General features: G+C 35.4%; 1 protein-coding gene across 1 annotated transcript in view; it reads right to left on the bottom strand.

Annotated features, from left to right (window-relative positions):
* Lrrk2 (leucine rich repeat kinase 2) overlaps window positions 1–22748 on the bottom strand; it is a 135336-nt gene that overhangs the window by 26374 nt on the left and 86214 nt on the right. Inside the window, exons 33-40 of the mRNA XM_058576386.1 lie at window positions 22607–22695; window positions 17582–17769; window positions 16875–17029; window positions 15727–15873; window positions 15115–15306; window positions 14218–14364; window positions 8208–8308; window positions 1424–1614 (exon numbers count right to left, since the gene is read on the bottom strand). Coding sequence (XP_058432369.1) covers window positions 1424–1614; window positions 8208–8308; window positions 14218–14364; window positions 15115–15306; window positions 15727–15873; window positions 16875–17029; window positions 17582–17769; window positions 22607–22695 — 1210 coding nt within the window. The remainder of the gene's footprint in view (window positions 1–1423; window positions 1615–8207; window positions 8309–14217; window positions 14365–15114; window positions 15307–15726; window positions 15874–16874; window positions 17030–17581; window positions 17770–22606; window positions 22696–22748) is intronic.

Here is a 22748-nt window from a genome sequence, read left to right as displayed (position 1 = left end):
TATCCTCCTGATTAAATTTTGTTTGAGGGTGAGTATTTGTTTTCTTACTATCCATTCCATTTTCATTTCTAGATACTGTCCAAATGCACATTCACAGCCTTTTAGAAGAGAAGGAAATTTGCATCTGCTGAATGGATACTACATGCCAGGTGCTGTTTTCCTTTCTTTCTCTTTTCTCCTCTCTCCCTACCACCAACACATACTTTCTGAGGTCCCACTGATCTGGGTGCAGGATATAAGAGTGGTGATCAAGACTAAAAGTACCCACTGTCATGGCACTTAGATTCTCATGACAAAGATTTTAAAAGTGAAAATTGGGCACAGTGTCAGATGCCTGTGATCCCAACAGCTCAGGAGGCTGAGGCTAGAGGATCTTGAATTCAAAGCCAGCCTTAGCAATTTAGTGAGGCCCTAAGCACTTTAGCGAGACCCTGTCTCAAAATAAAAATTCAAAAACCTGGGGATGTGGTTCAGTGGGTAAGTACCCCTGGGTTCAATCCTTAGTACCAAATAAATAAATAAATAAATAAATAGATCCAGTAGCGATAAGTGGTATATATTCCAGAGACATAGGATCATTAGAGACATCCTCTCTGGGGAGAATTCTGAATGAAATGAGCAGCTCGCCAAGTACACATCTGGGAATCAGACATTCCTAGCTGCAAAAAAACAGCAGGAACAAAGCATCTGGAATATTCAGGAAGCCTCAGGGAGGCTGAGCATAGGAACCAAGAAGTGAGGTAGGAGAGGGTTAACAGCAGGAAAAGACCTAATCTGATTCTCTGTCGGAAAAACCACTCTGGCAGCAGTGCAAAGAGCTGGCTGTTTAATGGGCCAAGGTGAAAGCAGAGAGCCAGGTAGGCAACAAGAGATGAAGACAGCTGAGGCTCAGGTGAGAGTGCGAGAATGTGCGAGAAGGAAATGCATGAAGATATATTTTAGCAGCAGAGCTGAAAAGATTTACAGGATCTGGTGTGAGACTGCAGAGAAGGAAGGAATTAAAGTAAAACTACTGGGTGTCTGAGATGGGTAACCAAGGGAGAAGACACCAAGAGTTTAATTTGAAAAGTCTTCAGTTATTGCAAAAGTCCTCATAAGCTTAAGCATTAAGTATTAGTCAAGGTTTACAGACTATTAAGAAATATATGGGAATCAGAAAGATAAAATCACAGTTACTAAGTGTGTGGAACAGTGACTTATCTCAGTTCTTTTTCTCCAGAGACAATGATTTTTTCCATTCTTCTGTGCTGCCTCTGTCTAGCATCCAGCCACAAGGCCAGGTGTGCCTCTGAGATGGTCATGCAGAACACAACACAAATCAAAATTGCTTGCAAAATGTTAGTGGGGCATGATGTTACCCGGAAGTGCTATTCTCAGAGCTTGAGTGAGTTCAGGGTCATGCCTGCATGCATGATCTAGTTACCTCAAGCCATCAGCCACATGCAGTGCGATTCTGTGCTGGAGGGTCCTGGTGAGGCTGGCTGTGTCCTGCTGAAGCAGGCGATCCAAGGAACCCTTGGAGGCTAGCTCCATCACCAACATCCGAGGACGAATCCCAGCTGCCAGCAAAGATATCAAGCTGGGGTGGTGGAGGTGGCAAAGCACTACCAGCTCCTGCAAAAGCCCGGAATCAGAGATGAGTAACATGGCATCAGCTCTTACTCAAATATCTCCTTCCTTCCTGAAGTGCGTCAGCTCTGGGACCATGCTTTTCTCTAGGTGCTTAGATTATAGCAAAAGTTTTTCATCTCTTATTTGACCTTTTATATATTTTTTCATCATTCTTAATAAGAAATAACTTGTTTTGAAACTATTGTTTGAATTAAATTCTTAAGTTTTATTTTACCTTTTGCTCTGCTCTTACCAGAACACTTAAAGGAAGGTATTATACACATGAGGTCATACCAACAGGTCCCATCAATCTTAACTATCAATCCTTGTCAGTCACAGAAACTCTCAACTCCGGATTCTGATCAGTCACTGCTGATCAATTACAACTAGCATATAGGACAAAACCTGTCTATAATCTCTTACTTAATGACTATAAAAGTTTATGGACATTTTTACCCTATGTGCATATATGACGGACCGGACGACACGACTGGTGGGATTCTGCATCATGTACAACCAGAAGAATGAGAAGTTAGACTCCATTTATGCATGATGTGTTAAAGTGCATTCTACTGTCATATATAACTAATTAGAACAAATTTTTTTAAAAAAGAAAGGAAGGAAGGAAGCCACAAGGAGCAAACAAATATTTTACAAGGATAATACCTAAGTTCACAGAAATATATGATATGTATGGTATCTCCCCTCCTAACGACTTCCCACTAATCTTATATTAAAATCCTATTTCCTTCCATTGCCTCATGACCTGGCTTGAACTGGCCCTAACCCCCCTCCCAGCCCCCAGCCCCTTTCTCCCTCCTCTTCATTCACCACCCTTCAGAAACATTAGCAACAATCCCCAGTATATGTCCTTCCAGCCACAGGATCTTTGCCTTTGCCAACACCTCTACCTAGAAATCCTTGCACGTTTCACATGGCTTAGGATTCTTGCTGCTCAGATTTTAGCTCAATTAGTAGCACTTCCTCAAGTGCCCTGCCTTGGAAAGGGAAAAGTTAGGAAAGCACGTTTAGGAAAGCAATCCCCAGCTGCCATGAGAAGCAGAGATACCACTGCAATTTGACTAGAGGTCTCCCTTCAGATGCAATTGTTTCTCGAGACCACATCATGTGAGACTTTCCAGTCTCCTTAATGAGATCATGGTGTTTGAATTCCATGTTCACCGTATTATTTATATCCTTTTTACTCTGAAACTATAATTTAGTTGAAATGTATCCTTTTCTAGAAATTTATCCTTCTTATAGACCACATTATGTGAGGCTACAGTTACTTTTATGGTGGCATCATTTTGGAATTCTACATGCACTTGACATTGTATATATTCTATTTTATTCTGAAACTATAATTTAGTTGAAATTTACAACTTATGTGATGTTACGTTGATTCATGTTTGAAACTGTGATTGCTGCAGAAGCTCTGCTTCTTAATCACCAGCTTCAAAAATGCAGAGTGCCAACTGCATTCATCAGGAAACTGAAGTGGGGAAAATTCTGCAAGCTAAAGAAGAAAGGCTGAATACTCTGGGAGGGGATTTTCTCAGCACAGAACTTCAAACTGCAATCATATCTGCTTAGTAAATAAAAATCATTTTCCCCACGTCCCTTTAGCTCAGCTGGTTAAAACTGATGAGAACAAGTCTAGTTAGATCTGTCTACTTTCATAGGCACAGAGAGAAGGCTGATCCAAATTTTCTGTGCTAAGAAAGCAACTCACTGATTATGAAGAGAAAGAAGTGAGAGTATAATAGTTCTTCCCCAACTCATGACTACTGGTAGAAGGACCCTCAAATTGCAGCATTGAACACCAAAGTGGTTTTCTCTTTCTTTCCTTTTCAAAGAAGCACATTATGCATGCTCTGATTTTTCTATTTCTTCTACCACTTCCTGGTTCACCTAACTGCCTATATATGATATGCACATTTTTAATGTTTGATTCATGACTCCCCAAACATGTTCCATAAAATTTGAAACATAAATTGAAGACTAATGACCAACACTGAAAAATCAATCTATATAACTAATTACCTATGGATTGGATTGTGCCAGATTTGTTTCACAGACCAGTGTTAATATACAAAAGATTTCACAATATTTGTAGAACTAGACTGTGACTTTTGTTACTAAAAATCAAAAATTTTCCAGGATATTTTGCACAGACATGAGATTTTTTTCCATTATTTAGAATAACTAAAGTATTATAACTATATATTTTTAAATTTTGCAAGAGTTACAAATAATGTTTTAATAACTCAAGGAAAAAAAAGGGAAGATGAATGAATTCCAAATACAGTTGACTTCTGATAAAAGTGGCAGAACTAGCATTGAATTCTATCCCTCTCTCACCAGCTCTCTCTCCCTCATCCCTACTATCAGAAAGATTCAGAAAAAAGGGAATAAATTGGAATGGTGGCACACACCTATAATCCCAGCAGCTTGGGAGGCTAAGGCAAGAAGATCACAATTAATGCCAGCCTCAGCAACTTAGTGAGGCTCTAAATAACTTAGCAAGACCCTGTCTCAAAATTAAAAAGGGTCTGGGGATGTGGCTCACTGATAAAGATGCCCTGGGTTCAATAACTGGTACCAAAAATATTTTTAAAAGACAAGACAAAAAGGGAATGAGTCCTCCCAGCATCCAAAATTAAAAGTTCTGGAGTGAACACTGTGGGCTGCGCATTCCCCTTTCTTTCCTCCTTAGAGTACTTTGATGTTTGCTGATGAATTCCACCTTCATTCATGCCATCCACAGACTAGAGAGGAAACTGACTCCAATTCTGTAGCCTTAGGAGGAAAATAAAAGTGGGACTATTCTACATAATACAATCTTCACTTCCATAGTGATGGGGCTCAGGAACACAGATCTCACCTAATCAGCACACAGTGCTGCCCTGAACCCAAGTGCTCCTTAAGAAAGGACAGCAACTTGGCCAAATTTTACTTAATGGGCTGCTATGTAGCACTTTTGGTTTCTTTGAAATACAAGACTTCAAAAGAGGAAAGCTCTTTTCTTCTGTGATTGTGATATGTAACAGTGACTCCTAGAACCAGTTTACCACAATGAGAGAATCATCCTGTGAGAATAAAACCATGCCACAGAGGTTGAAGGAATTATGAAGGAAATGGGCCCGATTTAACTGGGTTCAATCAACCTGATAATGAGCACCCCTGTGATTCTCGTTTTTTAAGATGGAAAGGTAATTCATCTGATTACCTGATGAAACTTGTTATAGCATGCTTTTGAGTATTGGAAGAGATACAGGACAAAGCAGGAAGTATCTAGAACTCTCCAACAGATTAAGAAGAGAAAATACTCTAGCACTAAGCTAGAAAGAAAGAGGCTCAAAGAAAAACCATCTTTCCTTTGGCAGTTATTGTGACCTCAGCAGGCCTGCAGGATCCTTGCCCTGCAGCCTAAGGAACGTTCCATGACAAAGCCCACCAGTTAACAAGAGCTCGTGGTCTCTCTTCCTATACAGGGAGCAGTAACTTGAGCATACAGGCCTACAAAAATGCAAAGAATACCATTTCCAGTTAATAATCAACATAGACCTTTAGTTACCAATGCAATCTTTTATTTTTAGATATTATGAAAAATCACCCGCAAATACCTAATTTATAAAGCCAACAATAGGAAAGCACAAGATCAAGAAGAACCCGCAGAACAAGTGACCTCAAAGAAGAAAATGGCAAACAGTACAAGTAGAAAAATTTAAAATCTAATTGATATTAAGAGAAATTCTTCAGGCTATCTCATTAAAAAAAAAAGTCTCCAAAGGAGTCACCAAAGTGGGGGGGGGGGGCTGTGTGGAATTGCTGGAAGTTAAAAATATGATTATCAAAAGATAATTTAGTAGAAAGCTAAATTATAGGTGAGGCAATTCTAATAAAGTAAAAATCTGTAAGAGATACTTAAGTAATTTACTCAACTTATAAATAAAATTTTGAGAAGAAATTTAAGAGACCCAGGGGCTCATCATCTAATATATAGTTCAAGATAAAAGATTAGAAATAATGGATGACAAATAACTAGGTCAAACTCTGGAAAGCAGACATTTGACTGGTTTAACTTACCAATGTGTGTCCACTGTCATGCTGTCTAGCCTGGTATGTAGTAGTTACTCAATAAAACTTATTCAGTTATTAATAAATGAGGGGGAAAATAATAAATAATACCAAAGAATTCGTAGAAGTGAATTTTCATGAGGTAGATAAAAAAATAAAAAAAAATGACCCAGGAGGGCTGGTGTTGTGGCTCAGTGGTAGAGCATTCACCTAGCACGCGTGAGGCCCTGAGTTCCATCATCAGCACCACATAAAAATAAACAAATAAAACAAAAGTATTGGGTTCAACTACAACTAAAAAATAAATATTTTTAAAAAATGACCCAGGAAAAAACACATATTTCTTTTTTTTTTTTTTAAATTTTTTATTGTGGGTTGTTCAAAACATTACAAATCTCTTGACATATCATATTCCACACTTTGATTCTAGTGGGTTATGAACTCCCACCTTCACCCCATACACAGATTGCAGATTCACATCAGTTACACATCCATTGATTTACAAATTGCCATACTAGTGTCTGTTGAAAAACACATATTTCTGATGTTTCAGAATATCAAGGACAAGAGAAATCCAAAAGATCAAAATTTTAGTTTTCAAATTAAAGGTAGCCTATATGGGAAACAAGTTATTGATTGATATCAGACTACTTATTAGCAACAGGGAGTACAAAAAAAGAAAAATCATTTCAAACCAAGATTTACAAAAATTAAGTGTGATAGCATATCCATCAAATATGAAATCAAAATCAAGATGGTTGTCTTATCTCCAAAACACTCTTTTTGAAAAAAAAAATTACTTGAAGATAATCTCTCACAAGAAGTAAAGACAATTTGATCAAGAGAGGACCCTGGAGTCCAAGAAATACTGGAACAACCAAGGAAGATGAGAAATATAAATCACAGATTAATCACTGTTCAAGCACCTGAAAATCCTTCCCTCCTATTGAATAAGAAGTCACAGGCTGACTTAGGAATTTCCTCAAGAACAAAATAGAGTCCATTATAGAAAATATACAATTAGGAATGCAGAAACTCAAAAGAATGATGGAAAAGATTTCTCAATATGTTTAAAAATAAAAAGTTAACTAGAAATTCCAGAAAACTCAAAAAGCTACATCTTAGAGAAATTAGGATATAAATGTGACCCAAGTTAAAACAAGGTCCTATTTATATCAGTTGATGATGAACACATAACAATAAAGAATCTATTTTACTTTAACATTTGGAATATTCCTTATCTGTAGCAAAAAAAAAAATGTTAGAGATTACATTTCCTTGTCTAAGAATAGAAATGCTTTGGTTCTATGCAAATAAAAAAAAAAAAAATCAACTGTGGATGGGTGTGGACAGGCCTGAAATACCAGGGGGTCAAGAGGCTGAGACAGGATGGAGACAGGACTCCCAACTTCAGGCCACCCTCAGCAAATTAGCAAGGCCCCCAGAAACTTAGTGAGACCTTGTCTCAAAATTTTAAAAATTTAAATTTAAATAAAGGACTGGGATGTAGCTCAGTGGTAAACCTCTGGGTTAAATCCCCTGTACCCCCCCAAAAAAAAAAAAAAAAAACTATAAAAATACTTAATTATTTTGCTTTTAGAATCAAACTATAGAAAAAAGACGAACAATAATTTTTCTCATCTTACATAATAGAACCAGTACATGCTCTGGAGCTGGTATACTAAAAAATTAAAGTTCTGTAAATTATTTCAAGTTATAATTGTTACTTTTATGAAAAATAATATGACCAATTTCAAATTTTAATTTAAAAATCTGGGATGGGAACAGGGAGAATAATTGGGAGACAGGATTAGTGTGCTGTTTTCCCCATTTTTTATAATAAACAGTCAATAGGTTCTTTCTAAAGTTGATAAATCAAGAAAAGTGAAAGTTTATCAATTATAGTTTCAGTTTAAAATTTCTGACCTCTAGTCAAATTATCAATGTGAACTCTTGCTTTAAACTACTACTTTCCCCCCTGGACACACAGATGCCATGCTTACTAAAAAGAAAAATCAATTATCTCTGTGGACCAGAAAAATGAAAGATAAATACTCTGCAGAAAACAGAACCTGATGACAGGAGTTTGCCAGGCTTCAGGTCCAAAAGCAGACAGAAGCAGCTGGAAGTCTGACTACTGCTGAATACCAAGGACTAAAATATGCCCCTTATAGATCCCAAGATTCTGTATTTCTAACAGTCTCTGGGGAATGCCTGTTTGCTGGTATGTTGTGCATATTTTGAGTATCAAGTTTCCAAAACAAAATAGGGAGGGTGAGTTTTCCCCAAAACATTGTACATCCTACGTAAGTATCAAAATAACAGGAATTTTCAAAATTCTTTGTCTTTTAACAAGAGACAAAATTTTTACTCCAAAGAGACAAAGTAGTATTTCATAATTAAGCTCAAACTTTTGAGGGCAATGTGGTCATTATTTTGCATTTTCACACAAAAATAAGGGTTCCAGCTTATTAATCATGTATGATTTAATATAATAATATTATTGGATTTCTTACTTGTCTTAATAGCCTAAGTGAGGTATGTTTATTGAAAATCTTCACAGCCACTTCCTCTCCTTCATAGGCTGCTCGATAAACTGATCCAAAACTGCCATCACCTTTTGGAAGGAAAATATAAATAAAGCATTAATCTTTCCAAGCAGAAAAATGAAATTATATTTATTGTAATTATACCTGTTCCATATTTGAAGAAAAATTCAACTTACTGGTCACACTGAATCTCCTTTAATGCTTCCTCTTCCTTCTAACTCCACAAATAAGATACGCCTAAAGATTCTGTCCCAGTCTTCTCTCTGTACATGTTCCTCAGAATGATATGTCTTTATCCATAAATGTGAGGAATTTCTATATGTTTAATGGCAGCCATGAGCCACCTCCTAAGTCCTATCCTCCATGACCCACCTTGTGGTGATGTTCACTGTAATGCTCTTCCAAATCTCAATCACAGTCCATCAAAACCACATTCATCATCTTTATCAAAACATTTTTATTCCATATATCTCATATTTAAAAAAAAAAGTTCTTTCAAGGTTCTTCATGAAGCCTTTGCCCCATGTTTAGCCCCACAGCTAACACTGAGTACTCTTTGCAGCCTCATTCACAGGCCTCTCCTTTGCTTTTCCCCATCACACCATTATGGTGCCTTACTGCCTTCTGCCTCAACTGGGAGGGGGTCCTGAGTTCACTATCTCTAACTCATTCCATCTCTCCAGCAAAATTAATCCCCCTGTAATTCCACTTTAACTCTATCACTTTCCTACTCAGAACCAAATTATTCCATGTCACCTATTAGATCATAGCTAAGTTCGGCCCTATATCCATAGGGCAACCCTCGATTCCTTTACTATCTCTTCTCATTGTCTCATTCTCTAGGCTCAAGTTCAGTACTCTTCTTCCTAGTTCTGGCCAAATAGTACATATGAGGAGCTTTTTAAAAGTACTAATGTCTAGACTTAAAGATGCTAATCAAATGAGTCTCGGGAGGTTCTGGTCATTGGGATGCCTTTTCTCTAAATTTCCCTGGTAATTATAGTAATGAGCAACCAGGCCTGAGAGCAACTGCTCTACACAAACTGAAAAAGCTGAAATGTTCTAAACATAATTTGTACCTTCAATCAGTGTCCTTGCTATGTCATTCTTTGACAAGTTCTGCTGCCTCATCATCTCCACCTTTGAGGAATTTAGCAAGCCTACAACACCCTAAAATATTGTGAAACCAAGGCCTGAGGAACTGACATGATCAGCCTGGTGGACCTGGTGGACTCTCCGCTAATGTATAGTAAATCCTATTCATACAATATTTATGGTTCTCATATACTGCCTTGAAACATAGTTATTCAATGGATATAAGTGAATTAACAGAAAAATCTATAAGGAAATCTAATAATGTAAAACTTGTATTTCAAATGGTAAATATAAGGCATCCATGGGATCCTTCTACTTATTTGTATATTTCCTCGATATCTATAATAAGCATATATAATCATACATTACTTTATGCTTAGAAGTAATGTTAGTTAACAATAAATGACTTGCGTGGCTATATCATGTATTTCTAATAAATCACAAACATGTGAAAGGCACTACCTGCATCTTATCATTCTTGGTATCCTCCTACCCCATTCCTCCATGACTCAATAATAATGGACTTTTAAAGCATCGGTTGATATTGTTAATACTGAAAGAGCTGTGGGGGAAATGAAGCCTATAGGAACAGTTAAGAATGGGAATCATAAATAGGATTGGGTAAACAGAAAAGCAAAAAGAGAAAAGGGGTGAATGAAGGGAAGGGGAGAGGATGGAAAGGAGAGATAGAAACTTAAATAATAATGCATGCAGATTTGGTTTTCCCTCAATCTGGATAGCTGTTAACAATACAGAAAATATTTAATGGGGCAGACAGAAGAAATGCATAGTAAGGAGATATATCGAACTTTCAGTTGGGAGTAGAGATTTCTAATTTTATAAAAGCTCTTCTCTATTTGAGGGTCATTGAAATATCAGTAAGGAATATGGACTGTCATGTCCTTGAGGTGGCTAAAAACAAAACTAGGGTTAAGGATTATTGTTGTGTATTTGTGACATCTAGGTAGGAAAGAAAATTGGAAGCAAGAAAATTTTTCTCACCTCATCAAATCACATCATCAAAGTACCAATGTATTGTGGTTCTCTACAAAAATAGTCCCTCAAAGAGGAAATGTACCCTGCAAATCCTCAGACACATATACAAAACCCTACACAATTGTATTTTTAAATATATTTTGAAAATGTCTATTCATGTCTACAAAGGTATATCCTATTAGTCGCTGCATAATAGTACTATCTGAGAAGCATAACATTAACAGAATCTGGAATTCATTCCTGCCCATTACAACCAACAACTGTATGGGGATTAATTATTCTAGCACAAATACAATGAAAGTCTTTGAATGTAAATGTTTTTAGAAGAAAAAAATTTTAGATCAAAAGTACACAATCCTACCCCCTACCTCTGGCAAGGTCTAGAGACACTGTGATTGTCGCACCTGGAGAGGTTGGGGTAGATAACACAGATATCTAACCTAATGGCAGAGCACAGGGATACTGTTAAATATTCTTATGAGGATGGCCATTAGGCCTGAGCCTAAGCAACTCCATTTTAAAACCTCAGTTTGAAACCTGCAGTTTCACCAGGCAACACCCACAGAGCCCTCCAGTATGGCCTCAAATAAGTTACTTCCTCTGACCCTGATAAACAGAGTGAAGCGCCTGGCAGGCTGTCCTAGCCTGATAAGAGGGAAAGGTGAAAAGATCAGGGTAGAGACCACCAGACCAGATATTTCTGACCCCAGGGTCAATGATGTCATTGAGAAATCCGGTGGTAGCTGATAAGGATTGAAAGGGGGGTCAAAACCCCCAAAATTTAGTATAAATAATAGAGCAAATGAATAGGGATTCAGCCAGCCAAAACACGGATGCACTCGAGCTGGAGAGCCTGATGAGGACTGACATCCCATCACCTGTCATTGTTCCTGATCCTTTGCATGATCCTCACCACTCTCAAACTCTACCACCTTGTCTGGACCGTGGTGAGAGCCCCAAGTTCTCCCTTCAACTCTCTTCTCAACTGGTTGTTCACTCCACGCCAGAAAAAGCCTGCCTTGGTTCCGGACCTAATCACTGAAATCTAAGTGAGTGTGCATCTGCTGGACATAAAGCCTAAGGCTTAAGACTTTTGATCTAACTCTTGAACTTAGCATGCAGAGGGAATGTCTGTCATTAGCCTGTCATGATTAAGTGTGTTTTGCAGTGCTTAGAATTAATCTAGTATTGTTTGCTGTGAATTAACTAATCTAGAATTGTTTGCTATGAATTGATTATGTCTACTGCAGTGCCCAGTGTTAAGAATTGTCATTTTCTTGATTAAGAACCTATAGAGTGAAATTGTATTGAGTAATTTGAGTGAATAAAACATTGAAAGGGGCAGAAGTACGTGGACATCCTTTATTTCTCCCCTCGACTGCATACGTCACAATTTTGCCCCCTCGTGACAATCCCAATCCTACAAGACATGAGGCAGACCTCAAGAAAAAAGAATTATTCAGTCCAAAATAACAATGGGGCAAAGACTGAGAAATCTTGATCTGGCCTGTTTTTTATAAAGAAATACAGACTGGATAGGTTTTTAGGGAAAGGGGTTAGAGAAGGGAGAATAATCACATAGACAAGTTTCTATCTGTATAATTAAAATAACATAAAACAGGTGCTTCAAAGTACTTATGTGAATGATGTTTCTATGTGAAATGCTCAAAATTTGTCCATTAATCTGATATATATACCAATGCAGGACAAACAAATACATAATGGAGCCCTGCTCAATGACTTGGGACTCCTTCAGAGAAAGGGTACACTGTGTCTGGTATCTGCCTGTTTCCCTGGACTCTACCGTCCGATGTTAGTTAAGATGCAGCATTTGGCCTTGACCACTAGGCATTTTGTATTAACCCACAGTTACTAATACATTCACTTCCAGAGTTCCAAGGCATTTAAATTCATTTTGAACTTCCCAATCAATATGAACAACAAAGGTTTAAAGGAGTTGATTTTGCTTTATAAATCATGTCCTACATTTTGTAAAATTTTTGCTAATAATATTGTGTCCTAACAGATTTCAGACAATCTTTCCATGGTAATTTAATTAAAAGTAAATGTATGCACTTACAACAAATACAACATAGCTACTATTTTCACATGCTTTGCATTAAGTCAACCCAATGATTGTGTCTTTCCAATGATATTGAAAAACATTTAGAATTTGAGTATATTACCCTACAGTTAATAGTAATATATTCTATGCTTGAAAACTACTAAAAGAATAACTTTTAGGTGTTCTTTTAAAAATTATAAACATCTAAGGTGATGCATATTTTAAATGGCTTGATTTGACTACTCCAATATATATAACAAAACAGCATGAACATATTCTATATGTGTGTGTAAATATTTATGTATATAATTTTTACTCATCAACCATATATGTATGTTTATATACACAAACACATATATGTATGTATATATATATGTATATATATATACATATATATATACATAATTTGTACTTATTAATTTAAAAGTAAATTTTAAAATATCTGAAAAGGAGATTAGCAGACAGCTGAGACAGTGAGGGCATTAGCAGTATTATAAGAACGCTAATTTTTATTCTAAAGGAGACATGAGACCATAGAATTATTCTACAAAATGATGTGATATGAAATATCATAATCTGACCATATCTTTCAAAAAGTGATATTACATTAAATATTACATGAATGCATTCAACCTCTTTTATGGAGTATGTTTAAAAACATCTTTTAGGTCTCAAAACCTATGTACACATATAGGTTAGAAATGAAAGTAAGAATACAATTACTGTGATTTCACCTTCTTTCATTCTTTCAATGAGCTACACAAATCCAGTGATTTTCATCAGACCCTGTTGAAAATCACTGATTGAATTTGTGGTACCGACCAGTACATGTGATTTTTCAGCATACAAAAAAAGAGAGAGAGAGAGAGAGAGAGAGAAACTTGAATATGGAAGCCAGAATTAGACAGGCAGTCAGTGTAGATAGGTAAATCGAGTCAGGTCGATCTAGGAGGCCAATTTTGAGTGAGTCTGGGAAGTTGGAGACTGTCCCCTGAGGGATCTTATCCAGAACCTGCTTCTGCTTCAACTTGTTACCAAGGTAACCTATCCCAGGAATTTCTCCTCCCTACAGGGAGCTATAAGGTTGTTAAAGTGTCCTTGTCTGCTCTATCCTGCCTTTCCCCCTTCAGCCCACCAGCTTCCCACCTTTTGACCATCCCACTGAGCATTCCTGGGACTAGCAGGAAGAAGAAAGATAAGAGGGGAAAGGCAAGAGAACAAAGGAAGCCTAGGACAGATAAAAAGGAAAGAACACTTCTTTCTTGGGATACCAGGATACCAGCTATGGCCCCTTCTCCCTCGTGGGAGAAGTCTGTGTTACCCCTTTTTAAATAAACCCTGCTTTATATGCTTGCCTTGGCGTGCTTCTCTAATGTTCAAACTTCAACATGTGGGGAAGCAGGACTCGTCACCAATAACCATCGGTATGTATGAGTAATAAAACTGCTGCTATGACTACACAGAGGTATTTTTACTTCACTTATGCTCCCCCTCACCTTTGGAACTGGAAATTGAACTAAAGGAAAATAAGAAAGGGCTACTTCACTTAACTGAAAACCTCCTCATCTACTTCCATTTGTGCTTCCATGATACTCCCATCTTCTTTTGGATCCTAGTCTACATTAGTATGCACAAAGAAAATTCTAGAACTGTAACATGATATTATATTAAAATATATCAATCCAAATGAAAAACATTACATGAAATGTATGACGTTACTAAAAATCTATAACAGTAAAATGATGATATGTGGACATTTTCTAAATTGTAAGGAGGAAACTGCATCCTAATTTTTATTCTCAAAATAATGAAAGTAGTTACCTAAGAGAAACTCTGGAGCTTGCTCAAATTCCAACTCATCATTATTCAACATAATATTTCTAGGCAGGTCAGCAAGAATCAAGTCAGGAGCAATCTGAGATATTGGAATAGTAAGTCTTGGTTGATCTGGATTTACTAGGAGGTCTCCTGAGAATTATGTAAAAGATTTTTTTTAAAAAAAGAACATTTAAAGAAACAGAAATTTGTTTTTGCAAAAAACATTACTTATTTTCTATCCTTTTTATCCCTCCCTCAGTTTTTCTTATCATCCTAGATTTTTTTAGAAAAATTGAGAAATTGAAAAATAAAATCTGAAAATTTATTTAATATAAACCTACTTAGAATTTCAAAAATTCATTCATTAGGTAACAGAATTCAGAACTGCCTTAGCCTCCATGACTTCTGATCTGGAAATTATTTAAAATAAAAATAGAGATATTTTTATAAAATAAATATTTTATAAAATTTATAAAATAATTTATAAAATAAAAATAGAGATTTTGTTTAAACTAGAGATATTTTTGCCACATCTATGAAGCAACTATCATATGGCAAAATGTTGGTAAATTATGTCCATGTATTGTACTCTTTTTAACAATTCTATGAGATAGATTTGTTAGTACTTTTGTTTCACAGATGAGGTTACATCATTCCAAAAGCAAGCATTCAAACTCTCAAAACAACATTTTCAAAACAGAGAATGCAAAATTTTATTGTTAAAAATAAATTTTTCTGAATTGCCACTATTAAATATACTATTTAATATAAATATATTAAAATATATTTAATTGAATATAGTATCTTTCAACTGATCCCTACAGATAAAGATAATTTTTACATAAAAAAGTCACTTCATTTTTAAACACCTGTAAGTTGTATGAGGGTACACCACCATACCTTCTTCTGCTTTCTTCATCAAGTCATCAAGTAAGATTTTCTGATGTTCTTCACCATCATTAAAACTGTATAATGCCCATTTCTTCAACAGAGTTTCTCCTTCACCACAAATATCAATCTCCAGCAACCCAGGAAACCATTCCTCCATGAGAGAATCGATGTGGTCCACAACTTGGCCCAGAAGAATACAGCCTGCAGAATTCATATAAGAGCTCATCAACCCATACTGCTGTGAAGCTAGGCAAGTTGTTGTTTTGAAAGTTGTTGGAAAGTTGTTGTTTTGATTTGGTTTGAGTGTTTTTAAGTCAGGGTCTCACTACACTTGAATTCCTCCAGCCTCATCCACCCAAGTAGCTTGGGTTTCAGGTGCATGTCATCATGCTCTAGTTCTGGAAAGGGCTATTTGTGTTTGATTTTGCTTATGATACAACTTTTTCATTTTTATTGGTTCTTTTTAGTTATAAATAACAACAGGATTCATTTTGACATGATTATAAAAGCATGGATATATTTGTTCTAATTCAGTCCCCCGTACTTCCCCTTCTCCTCCTCCCCTTTAAAGTTTAGATTTCTAAGAGAGTACAACTCAAAGTTTCAAATTAATTTGCTTACCTTTTCTACAAGAAGGAACTGTAATTTTTAAGAAGCTCTCTGGGTGATTGTCTAAGACTTCAGATCCTACCAAACAGTAAGCTTCAGGAGACCAATTCAAATAGATGCCTTGTCTCCAGTACATTCTGTTTGGGCGAAGTGCTCGCTCTGCAGGGAAGTGAAGAGGATCCAAATATATTTATTAATTATTAACTACTTGGTAAGTTAAAAAGAAAAGCTACTGCCCACACCTCAGGTAGCAGGAATACAGATATATTTATTTAAAGAAAGTGTTTGGTTGTTAATGAGTCCTCATCATATTCATTAAATTTTGTATTAAATATTTTATTCTTAATTTTGCAATAAAATAAATCAAATGTCCTTTAGAGTTCTTAAGACACATTTCAGGCACATGCTGGTAATAAATTTGATATGATTAACATATATGAAGAAAGAGAGTCATAAATAAGTTGTGATAACTTATGAAAAGTTTATTTTCATACTCTATTAAGGTCATTTAGGAACTAGCTATATGTTAATTCCAAGCAATATAAGATTTATTTTATAAGTCTGCCTTTGGACCAGAAAAAAAATTATATTTCTCCCCTTGGAGTATTAAGACATTTTTTATTATAATTTTTTAAATAATCATTATAAACACCCATTGTTGTTCTTTTTTGTAAATTCCTCAGAGATTATGCAGCAGAATGGAGATGTGACAGTCTGTATCCTGAATGGTCAGTACCTAATACAGTTGTCAAGTAAAACTCCCCTCCTATGCAGTGCTCCCTTCTTTTTGTTACTGTTTCTTCATCTGTATGTTCTGTGTGTATGTGCGTGCATACACACACTTGTGTATTTAAACCTAGGACTCCTGTTAATCCCACTTTTTAAAATTATAGCTTCTCGTTTGCTGTGGCATGGAAAGAAAGAAATTAATTTAGTTGTTGGAAATGTGTCTAACATGAAAATAGGCTTCAGTAAGGACCTGAGGACTTTACTTCCAGAAAAATTCCATGAGTTTACATGTGTTTATATATAATGACCTCTTTGGAGTTTTCTGAGCTTATTTCTGAATTCAATTGCCTTCCAAACAAGTAAACTCTGGGGAAAGGACAGTATTTTTCTCCTTAATTTATCGAAATATTAAGTCTTCTTTAAGTACATACCTCTTCCTGAAAGCATGTAAGGTGAAATTTCAAGTAATCGATTGATTAATCTTGACCAAAATCCCATTGGAAAATAAGGCATTTCATACAGTCGAATGATAATTTCTGAGTTCTCACAATGGGGAAGTTCTATCACAGGTCTGTGGTCCGACAAACTAAAGAGAAAAGTACAACATCATTATACCTTTAGAAAATACCCAACCATATTGGGTGAAGTACTTTACTACTCAAAGTCAGTGAAGATAACTGTTCCAAGAAACTGCACGTTATTTATAATATTCTTTTGCAATATGCTCTTCCTACATTAAAAATTCAATGATCATTGCTCAGATGTAATAAGTGTATGATTTTTTCAATAATACTATATACAGTAATAAATTATTATAATTAGTTATACATAGACAAATATTAAGATTATATATAACTTGAAAAAGCATAAGTCCTAGAAAAAAGTATATATCTATACTTAGAACTGTCATCCACCGATCAGAATAATTTTCACTTTAACATCATATTTCACTATATATTTAGTATCAGATACAATGTTTCCATTAAAAATATGTGCTGTATTTATGTAGGAAGTTTACAAAAGGAGTAAAAAGAAATTTAGTGTATCTATTATGCAACAAAATCACCATTACAATTAAAACAACATAATAAATGGTAAATTTCCAAGAAATTAAATTTTTAAGGGTTTTTTTTTTTACCTGCTTGGAACCAGCAAATATTCTTCTCCTGTTGGCAAAGCAATCTGGAATTTTTCTAGGAGTTTAAAATACTGTGTCATGTAGTTCTTCGGAAATCTCCTTTTCTTTGAAAGAAATTTTTCCACATCTCTACGTGAAATAATTCCCTTAGGATGTTTTGGATAGCCTTCCACTTTTACTGTCAAAATCTGAAAGATTTAAACTCATAAGTCATCACCAGGATTTACTTTCTGAAATGTTTCAAATTTAAAGTTTTTCATGTCTCTTTGCTCAGTGAAAATGATTAGAACAGTCTGTCCAATACAACAGAAGACCTAATTTTTCTAGCAGCTTCTCAGTCTGGAAACCTAATGGGGCCTTCCTCCTTGAAAAACATTTATTAGCTTAAGAGAGTAAATTCAGATCAGAATTTATTGGGATTCTCTGAAATGAACCTTGAGATTTTGCTTGATTCAATTAACAGATCCATCTGATACCCTAGATTTGTACTGCAATCTTATCACTAATACATTCCTAGGGAAATTATCTTCCAAACTTTTATCACTGCAGGCTTACAGTAAAATCCTACTTGACATTCATATAATAGGAGAGGGCTTCCATCAATTGGAAAAGAGGCTGAGGAGTACAGGTTAGTGAGTCTCTAAGTAACTACTATATTTTGCTGGATTCTATGTGCAAAATCTGGGGTAAGTCTGGGGTAAGGCTTGAGAATATGCTATTTAACAAGCAACCCAAATGATTTTAGCACAGAGACCTTTCAATGAGCTTTGATCATTGTCACAGCATTTATGAATCTGAATCTGGTTCAGAAGAATGCAAATTCAAATCTAGGCTGAACAACAAGCTATATGAACTTGGGAAAGGATTTGATTTCTTTAAGGGACAGTTTCCTTCTCTGTAAAATGAGAAAATGAAAGTGTCTTTTAGATTGCTGTGAGAATAAAATGACACATGTAAAGTTTGCAAAGTGTATATCACAATTTTTAGTATATAATAAGCCCTTATGTGCCATCTATGTACATATTTCAATTAATTTTTAGCAAATTTATTTGAAAAAGAGGTGTATGCTTCATACTTTAGTAGATTTATAATGTTTAAGGGATTCTTAAATAGGTGAAAGCATTATTTTTAATTTTCATGCAGCTAAGTAAAATACTAAATTGTAAAATCCTTAGGCCCAAGGACTTGTTTCACCCATCTCTACATTTCTATTCTGGGTGTGTAATTTTTATTGAATCAATGAATGCATGATTGATTGGGCACACTGGCTTCTAATGATAATGGGCCATGGGCCACTGCATAGTAGAAATTGTAGTTTAGACTTTTCTCATGCTGTTACTTTATACAAGATCAGACTGTCCTTAAAATTTAGGAAGTGAGGCAAATGGTTTAACCATTTTAGTGTTTTTTAAGTCTTAAGAACCTCTCTGGAAATCTTGTATCTCCAACCATACTTCACATTTTCTTTGTGGCACTCAGCATTGCCAGTATATTATATGTGGACTTATCAGTTTTTTTCCTCTAATTTGAATGCTAGTCTTATGCCTGCACAATTTTGTTAGTGCTATAAGCCCAGCACCAGAATAATATCTGGAACATAGTAAATACTGAATAAGTATTGTTGAATGTGTGAATTTTGAGTAAATGTGATTGGAGCACTTTATCCTACAGATAGTTTTAACATCACTGAAGTCAAACTAATTGGTTAGAAATCATAACTCTGTCCATCAATTTCTTTATCTTCAACATGGGTACTAATAGCACCACTTAAATAGCTGTGGTGAGAATTAAATGAGGTCATCTTTGCGAAATGCAAAGTAACCCCCCTCATATGTTAGCCATTTTTATCTACTTATTTTACTTAGACAAATTCATTTTTATCTAACAGCAAGTTTTTATTAACAAAATCATTTTTAAAAGAGCCTGTACTTGATTTTCCTAGTAGATCTATAGTGTCTTACCAATATTTGTAGTTGATTTTTCAAAGGTGGAAAACAATAATTTTTCTCTCCCTATACATGTACTACTCAGTCCATCAAGAAATGCATCCCTGTAACGTTTTGAACAACCAACAATAAAAAATTAAAAAAAAAAAAAAAAGAAATGCATCCCATTTCAATCTGGGCTTGTGGTTGCTCTGGCCACTAGAATGTAGCAGAATTGATGTTTTGCCAGTTTTGAGCCTAGCCTTTAACAGGACTAGCGACTTTTGCTTCATTTCTCTTGATAGCCTGCCACCATGTACCTTGTCTAATTACCCTGTGCTCTTCATTCAGGAAGCCCAACCCAGTCATGGAGAGGTCTCATGGAAGAGCACCAGTACCACCCAAGCCTAAGTGTAGCCTTCTGGGACTTTCCAGCCTCATTCAACAAATGAAACCAATTGAATGACCATACCAACATCACGTGGAGCAGAACCACTCAGCTGAAACCAGCTGACACACAGAAGACTGAGAAATAATATGTTCTTGGTGTTTCAAGCCTCTAAATTTTGGGGTAGCTTATTACATGCTAATAAAATCTAAGACACTATCTTTTCACCTTTAAAATCCCCCCATACTATTCCTTCAACCTACTAACTACTGTATATACCTGCTAATTTATGCCCTTATTCAAGGAAAGAAACATTTCAAATTTTTTTCTGTATTTTCCTCTCATATTATCAAGACTAAATTTCTATGCAAGCCGATTAATGCTCCACCTGATTCTTGAATAGCTCTCTTTCATATTTTTTTACCATACAGTTAAATGAGTTTTGCAAACTTCTCCCTGCCTTGACAGAACCTTCCTTAATAAGTTAGTGACCTAACAGCTCAGGGTACATAGAGGGTAGGTGGGCTCATTAGAGCTTCTGCACCATGAAATTATTCCTGCCCTTGTCTTGATGATTCATGGAGGTGAACACCCCTATTTATTTCTGAAGATGAATATCAGACAAGTTGCTTTGCTTTCACATGGTTATTTATAGCTTTCCTTACCATTAAATCTAAGTGAAAATGACATTATATTTCAATTTATCAGCATAAATAAAAATGATGGTATTTACTTGGTAAGTTAATAACAAATTTAAATTATCATTTTACCAACATTCTAAGTATGTCTTTTGAAATAACTTTGAGCTGTTTGAATTCTTGATTTAATTTTCACTTAGATTAGCATATTAATACTATAATATGTTAAAGAGAAGGAGAACTTTTATGGAGTTTTGACTTAATTATCCTATAGAATCTTCAGAAATTTTATTGTGCTCATGATAGAAATCTGTTTTTGTTTTTGAAAGGATGATTCTAATACAAATCTCTTCCTTATTACACTATAGAGAACATGCTCACCCTAATATTATCTATACATGTTCCACTTCACATGGAAACATCACTCTTGGGGGTAAAGTTAGCCTTTTCCTGCCTGTGTGGAGATTCTGATAGCTGCCTACAACAAAATCTGGAGGTTATATTTAAAACTCTCTTTACTCCCAGATATATCTACCTACATATATGTTTTAATTTTCTCCCTACCTGACACACTTTCCAAAACTACATGAGTACATTTTTACAGTTTGAAAGATTTTTTTTCATTTCCTAGCATAATGTTATATAATTACATCAAATATAAAATTAGCTAATATTTACTGCTCACACAGAACTACAGAGGTAATTAATACAGAAGAAGCTATTGTTATCATACTCATTTTATGAATGGATAAGGGCTTAAAATGTTAAGAAATGTTAGAAACTAGTATTTTGAAGATATGTCAACACAGATCAAGCTGAGTCTAGAGCATGTGCCTTTGGTTACATTACTGGTTCTGTTATCATTTAATAGATGATGAGTAAAATCACACTTTTCATGGCACACATGCAGAAGAATGAAAATCTAACCTAAAAATACATGACAAAATAGAAAAAACTGGCCCATTACAATTAGATGCCAATTACAATAATGTTTCAATATGCTCTCAAATTCCATAGTATAGGAATTAGCCTCCACTGAATTCTCTCTTCAAAATACCTTCCTTTATATCCCTAAATGGAATTTAGGAGTTAATATTCAAGATTATTTGAGGAAACTTAATTATGATTTAATTGGAAGAGATATTTCTGATATAAAAATATATAATTATTTTAGGACCTCAGCAAGCCACAGGCAAAACTATAAATTTTGATCATAAGCAAGATAATTACCAATAAGTACATATCCTCCCCACCCCCAGCTCACTGCAGTTTATGATTAAGCTACACACAATCATTCTCAGCTGGAGGAATTTTGCACCCCCCAGAAAACTTTTTATCAACGTCTAGATTCATGTTTACTTGTCATAACTGGGAAGGTGCAGCCAGCATCCAGAAAGTATAACAAAAATGCTGCTATCATCCTATGATGTGCAAAAAAGAACTATGTCAATGGTGTTGAGGCTGAGAAACTCTGAGCTCATGTGTTCTAATTTAGTGATTTTCTATGGTAAATGTATAAAGAAGAATTATTATAACTAATTAATAAAACTCATTGGCATTGGGTTATAAGTGGGAGAACTTATTTTCCATATGGAGTACAAATGGAGAAAACAGAATTATAACCACCACCATCCAAAGTTCTCAAAAGCTTATACAGTTTAGACTATGCCCTTAGGAGTGGAAACTCCCCTCCATATTATCAAGGTAGAGGTTTCAACAGGCCGATCAACCCAATTTCCTCATATGTGTTTGCCCCAAGGATTTTCATAAGGCCTTTATTCATTGACCAGGTGAATAGCCAAACTGAACATATTATCAGGATCTAGAAAAGTGGCAAAGAATACAAGGTACAGTGTTTATCTGTGACTTGGAAACAGAGACACGAAAGTGAACTCTAAGATAGCCTCTTCCATGAAGCTCTTTGAACAGTCTTCTCCATAAAGTATTCTGTAGTTTTCTGTATTCACAATACTTTAACTGAACACAACTGCTAAGATGCTCAGTGCTCTGGGTGCTATCTGTTCAACTTTTCAATCTCTGCAAATCAAATACCCCTAAAATGTAAGACACCAACCTGGGCCATGACTTTACAAAGCCACTTGGGTTCCACAAAATATAAGTCGCTTAACTGCAGTGCTGGGTCTTGAAAATGAAGAAGGACTCCTGTGCCAAAAATTCATCAAACAGTGAAACATGGAATATAGAACATACGAATA

Source organism: Marmota monax, unplaced genomic scaffold, assembly GCF_021218885.2.
Source record: "Marmota monax isolate L192 unplaced genomic scaffold, Marmota_monax_Labrador192_F-V1.1 WCK01_AAM20220418_F8-fsc00012, whole genome shotgun sequence".
Lineage (NCBI taxonomy): Eukaryota > Metazoa > Chordata > Mammalia > Rodentia > Sciuridae > Marmota > Marmota monax.
This window is presented reverse-complemented; position numbering and strand designations above follow the sequence as displayed.